Source organism: Dipteris shenzhenensis, chromosome 15 (genome assembly GCF_047967505.1).
Source record: "Dipteris shenzhenensis isolate YYH24624 ecotype China chromosome 15, Dip_SZ_1.0, whole genome shotgun sequence".
NCBI lineage: Eukaryota > Viridiplantae > Streptophyta > Polypodiopsida > Gleicheniales > Dipteridaceae > Dipteris > Dipteris shenzhenensis.
In genome coordinates, this window is record NC_141610.1 from 40,198,031 (window position 1) to 40,203,956 (window position 5,926).

General features: G+C 45.2%; 1 protein-coding gene across 1 annotated transcript; it reads left to right on the plus strand.

The window, feature by feature from the left end:
* Nucleotides 1-2,918: 2,918 nt before the first annotated feature.
* Nucleotides 2,919-5,188, plus strand: LOC147893806 (uncharacterized). The gene is made up of 4 exons (XM_087386467.1): nucleotides 2,919-3,272; nucleotides 3,361-4,674; nucleotides 4,827-4,931; nucleotides 5,022-5,188. Exons 1-4 carry the CDS (start codon nucleotides 2,999-3,001, stop codon nucleotides 5,096-5,098), a joined length of 1,770 nt encoding a protein of 589 aa, XP_087242593.1. The 5' UTR covers nucleotides 2,919-2,998; the 3' UTR covers nucleotides 5,099-5,188.
* The last annotated feature ends 738 nt before the right edge of the window (nucleotides 5,189-5,926 follow it).

Consider the following 5,926-nt stretch of genomic DNA (forward strand, 5'->3'; position numbering starts at 1 on the left):
GTCCACGGATTAATAACTTTATTTGCGTGAATTAATTTATTTTAAGCTATGCCTATGAGTAGTACACATTATTCAAGTTGGTAGGGTTCGAACCCACAATGTCGTATTTCCCACAAGTGAGCCCTACCACTAAGCTATAGAGTGGAAGAGCATACCTAGTGAGAACTAAAATATTATAAATGGTCCCTCTTTTCCCTCTCCCTTTAGTATATGCCTTCTTCTTTAAAGCCCCCTTCAAATGGTCCCTATTGTCCCTCCCCTTTTAGCACTTGTCTTCTTCTTCTTTTTTTCTTTTTTTATAAAAATAAATAAAAAGATCCATTTGCAAATGGATGTTTGAGGGGCATCTAGCCTACATGGTAAAAACAAAGGGGCAGGAACCTAGGTTGTCCTAGTATGATAGAGTGTGAGTTGGGCTTTCCTATTAAGATTGTTTGGTTGCTGGACTGGTTTTAGCATGGAAGACCAATGTGGATTACATGGATTGGAGGGGTAGGGAGGGTCTATGAAAAAGACCCGTTCACCTGGCATGACCTCAAGAGACATAGTCTACTTTTTAGCATAGGCCAAGGGTGAAGCCCCTTTTATATTGGCCATGTTTTTTGTATGGTCTTTTGGGGATTCACCGCCCCTTTTTTGTTTCTAATACATACATGCCTTCTTCTTTAATGCCCCCTTAGTAAGTGCTCCCTCTTAATTAAAACTCCTCCCTCCCCCTTTTATCCCTTAGTTTAATCATGCCCTTTCCCTCTTCCTTTTCACCCCTCTTCTCTTCTCCACAACTCCTTAATGGGAATTTCTTATTTTTCAATGTCATCGGGGACTCTCACAATTAAATTTGAACCTGTTAGTGTGTCTACTGTCTTAGGGAGTATTGAAAGTGGCCAATGTCTGAATGGAATAATACGATGAAAAAGAGATACATTTTTTAATTTTCAGGTACTAAAATAGCCGAATGTATTATGGAGAGGGATTAGCCCTGCAAAAAAGAGACCCAATTACAAAATTTGATCCCTTTAGAGGCTAGCGGCCCAAGCCTACACTGTGCAGCACATAGCCTATCCATCTAAGCGATGGATTCCAATTTCCTTGAGTGCTTATCCAATTACTGGGTCTTGGTTGAACACCAAGCGCATGTGTCTAAGAACACCACAGCTCTGATGCATGGCCATGCAGCAACGAGCATGGAAGGTAATTTGCTAGGGTTTCCCAATAATGTGGTTCGCTATCTCGGCCCTAGCACAAACCTATGCATCAGATCAACCCTGCGGACTGCTTTTTCCACCTTTGACTAGACTTCATGTGTGATTGTGCAACTCCAGAAAAGATGTCTTACAAATCCCACTACCTTCTCACATAGTAGGCAAGTAGGGTTTACTTGTAGCCTTTTTGCAATCTTTCCCCTACCCGGTAGCCAGAGATTAATGGCTTTCCAGAGCAGAAACTAAGGGACTTAGCACATGGGAAGAAATAGGATGGGAATGGGAAAAGGTGGTCCCATGCATATTTCTATCATATTCCTATCCCACCATGTGCTAACAAAAACAGGACTAATGGGTTTAGGTGGAAGAGGACACATGGCATCATTTTATGTGTTTAGGAGGTGCGGAACACGTGGGGACAAGGACACATGTCATGCTTCCATGTTTTTGAATCCCTAAAAAAGGGGAACCCATTCTAGTTGCTAGGTCTAGAGGCCATGGTCCATGATGGAAGAAAAAGTGGCTACTCCCATTCTAAATCCATCCTAGTCCACTTGGTCTAGGATGGGAGTAATGATGACAAAAAGATTCCCATCCTAAACGGATGGCTCGCCCCATCCATGTGCTAAGGCCCTTAAAGGGCATCCTTTCTAAGTTTCCTTAACCTTTTCCACTTGGTGTTGAGCTCGCTACTATGGCCCCTTGAATTCATAATGAGCTTGTAGATGCAACCTGCTGTCAGCTTCCAGATTGGGATCTTACCTAGACTCCATTGGTGGAGAAGAGATGTTTAGAGCCACTGCACACACTCCCAAAGGAGCGAGGTTGGCTGCGCTTCAATTGTTTCACGCGCTTGAATTAATTTTTGGCTGATGCGACACCAATGCTCAAATTCGCGCCTCAATTTAGGAGGGTCTCCCGTGCGCCATTTCCCCTCAGGAGGCCTTCCAATCGCATTCAATGCTTTTCCTTTCTTTGCCCAACCAATGAAGAATGGCCACTTCAGAGTTGACAGACTCTGTCGTTCAACATACACTGTAACAAAGCAAGATACAAACAGGTTAATGTTCATCAGTATTGGTTCACGCAGGCAATTAGGCTTAGTGCACACACACAAGCTGGAGCGTAGCCGGTGCGCGACTTGGGAGCAAGCTGGAGGCGCTTCACCAAAGACTCTATTCGTTCATGCGCTTTATTGCTTGTATGCTCTCCTTGTTCTTATCATTGGTTGCTAGTGAGCAATACAAGTCTGCTCCCCCTTTTGCCTTGCGTCTGCTCCCCTCTACACAGGTGATTTTTGAAAGGTTTACGGGTTGCTTCATGTCACCTTGGAGTGGCACACTGGTGGTCAAATCGGCACCCGCAGAGATGGAGGTGCGAAATGGTGCACTGAGCCTAGTCAGTGCTGCCTCACTAATAAAGCGTGTGGTCTAAAACGTATCACGGCCAGCTGCGCTGAACTGGTCACGTGTGCACTAACCCTTAGACTCCAAACTCAACCTCGCACCAACTGCGCACAGATTCAGCATTTTTCGCCCGGGTGCACTGGCTCTTAGAGCTACTATAAAGAACGCCACAGAGCGGACAAAGGTCACAAGGGCCGTGTGGGAAGTCAATGGGACAAAGGTTACGGATGTACCATAGGGGCGGCGCTCACTCTCAATAAGATGGTCCCTAGGGAAGATAGCTTCCATCCAAGCATATCGCAGCAGCCAATCGTCATGGTCTACCTCTAATTATACACGCGTGACGCATCTTGCTCCAGCGTTCATTGTTTGGCCTGCATCTCCATTTCGATGGCATTCCGAAGATTGGGTATTGACGAGAAAATACCTTATTGGTATCGCTTGGCAACCGTGGAAGATGTTTTGCAACATCGTTATGAAGACATCGAACTTGGCATCCCCACAGATGTGCAGGATTACGTCGGTGACGAGTATTTCTCCTACGATAACGATAAAACTCCAAGATACAAAAAAACTCGACTGAAAAACGGCTTTCTTGATGAGAGTCTAAAACTAGCTTGGAAAAGTTTCGCTGGACTCGATGTTATAGAGAAACTTGCAATAAGTGAGTATCGTCGTACTTCTTCCTCATAAGTTTCCCCGCGTTGCGTTTCTATCGTCAGAAGCTGAGAGTTTACTTAAACTTCATGCAGACTGTCGTGCTAAGTCTGAACAACTAGAAAAAGATGATCTCGCCGTAGCGCTGCTTTATGAATGTCTAGCAGATGACGTAAAGGAAGCTAAGAAGCTCATTGCAAAAGCCGGGGTTGAAATTATCCGTCGTGTTGGATTGAATGCACCGTGCCAGGGCAATGCTGTGCATCTGTGTTCTTGGGGAGGTAAAGTCAAGTGCTTGCAGTTGCTCCTGGATGCTGATAGCAGAGCTGCGAACACCGTAGCAAAGTTGGATGGAGAAACGCCATTGCTTTTAGCAGCCCTTCGTGGCCAGCTAGCCGCGGTGGAGCTCCTGCTCCCGTTCTCCGAAGACCAGATTAACTGTCAGACTAATGACTTCAAGTCGACTCCTCTGATGTTGGCTGTCGAGTTCCATCCAGAGCTGCCTAAATTGTGTGAAAATTTGCTGAAGGTAAAGGACATTCGAATCGACTACCAAGATGTTCACGGCAACACAGCGTTGCATTATGCAGCAATACACTCAAAGACACAGGACAACCTCAGCTATCTAGGGAGCAACATGGAGCTGCTCCTCAAGCACTGCGGCTGTCAACTTCCAGCCGAGCTTCTAGGCAGAGAGCAGTTAGATCCACCTCTTCGGAAGGAGCAGTTACATCCACAGTGGATAAAAAAAGCTGGAGAGTCATACAGGACGAATCGTCACTTCGCTGATAAAAATGTGGATCAAAGCAAGCGAGCTTTCTTGAGCAAGTGCAACAAACGAAAAGAAACCCCTCTCCACATGGCGCTATCGCATGACAGGGTTTGTGCAGTCGAGCTACCACGGTTGCTAATATGTGCTGGAGCTGACATTCACGCGCTGGATTCGGATGGTCGAAACGCTCTGCACCGAGCTTGTAATCTTTCTTCTAGGAAAGGTATTGTTCGTATACTCCGGAGATGTTTCGAAAAAACAGAAGATTGGTCTGGCTATACTTTGGAGCAAGATGTCGCAGGCCAAACTGCCCTTCATGTAGCCGCTCTCTCGGGCAACAAAGAGGCTGTGTCACTACTTCTAGATCCGAAATTTAACAACGCGGCCAAGAGGCTGGTTCACGTGCGGGACTACAATGACTACACGACACTGCATTGCGCCGCCCGGTCTGCGGAATCAAAAGACACGCTGCAGATTGTGAGAATGATCTTGCAAGCAGCTGGGGATGCCGACCCGGAAAGATACTTGCTGCTGTCGGCGACTATGGAGGATGGGAAAATGGCCGATGAATGCGTACGGACTTGCAATCCGGATGTGGTCCATTTCTTGAGGAACGAAAGAAAGAAAGGAGAGAAGGGTGAGTGATCACAACACTGAATCGACGTAGTTACTAGAGATCTGAAACTGAGCAATGAATGGTTATTGTTGACAAATTGTTGTTGTTGCTGCTAATTTTGATGGTGATGGTGTTGTTGGTGATGGTGTTGTTGGTGATGATGTTGTTGGCAGAGAACTTGCTGGCAATAGCACTGTCTTTAAGACGACACGACATGATAATAGAGCTCATAAACAGAGGCGCTAACCTTGACGATGAGCAAGTGAAACATAACGAAGGTGTGTATTAGTGACGTCAATTCTTGGTAGTTCAACATTTGCATACTTAACAGATATACAATATACTGATGGATGGAAGCGTGCAAGCAGTTCTACGAAACCTTCTTGAGCGGCACCAAGGAAGAACCACCGACCTACCCACCTTCGAAGACCTACTCGGTAATTAGGTCACAACAAGTTTTAGATAAATTGCCAAATTACGACATCATGAATTTCTACAAGGGAGGCCCACGTACCTAGCCAGCAAGTGAGACTAGGGGCGAGGGACCGCTAGGGGCCGTTCCTAGTGCCTCCACGTTGAATACTACAAGAGAGAGAGAGAGTGGATGGACATGTGGACATGCATACACTCGGAAGCATAACGATGATAGAATTGGGAGAGAGAGAGAGAGAGAGAGAGAGAGAGAGAGAATGGATGGACGTGTGGACATGCATACATGGTTTTTCGGTAAATAGGCTTCGTGGGGGGTGTCACTCTGTGTATTTTTTATAGCATGGTATCAAGAAAAGTACCACACTTTGGTCTTAGATTACAAGTCTATAAAGAAAATAAATTATTGAAAGGTACATAGTTTCATGCTTTTATACTTGTAATTGTGCTTTTTCTGAGTGCAATGCATTGGTAGCCTTAGATTCCACTATTGTTTGCCAGAAACCAGAATACAGTCTATGCGACCCATTCATGAATACAAAAGCAAAAGGAAGAGCATACTCTACAACTGCATGCTAGTGTTCTCCTTTTCATTTCCTAAATCTATCCATGATACATGAAAAGCAAACATCTCCCTCTTATGATTGCTCATCCTCTTTCTTTGGGCCTTTTGCTCCTAATCTTTAATCTTCCCATGCATTGGATTGAGTTTTCCTATTCTTGAAGATCTCAAAGGTCCCTTCTCATCTTAAATTGGAGGTTATGACATTTCATCCTAGGTTTTCTCCCAACTGAGCTGAGGATGAGTGCATGCACGCTACCAAGTTGATAGGCAAACAAGGGT

Excerpts from the sequence above, each read along its gene's own strand:
- LOC147893806 (XM_087386467.1), top strand. The coding sequence starts at position 2,999 with ATGGCATTCCGAAGATTGGGTATTGACGAGAAAATACCTTATTGGTAT. Across the intron at positions 3,273-3,360 it reads TATAGAGAAACTTGCAATAA|ACTGTCGTGCTAAGTCTGAA; the intron begins GTGAGTATCGTC and ends AACTTCATGCAG. Across the intron at positions 4,675-4,826 it reads AAGAAAGAAAGGAGAGAAGG|AGAACTTGCTGGCAATAGCA; the intron begins GTGAGTGATCAC and ends TGTTGTTGGCAG.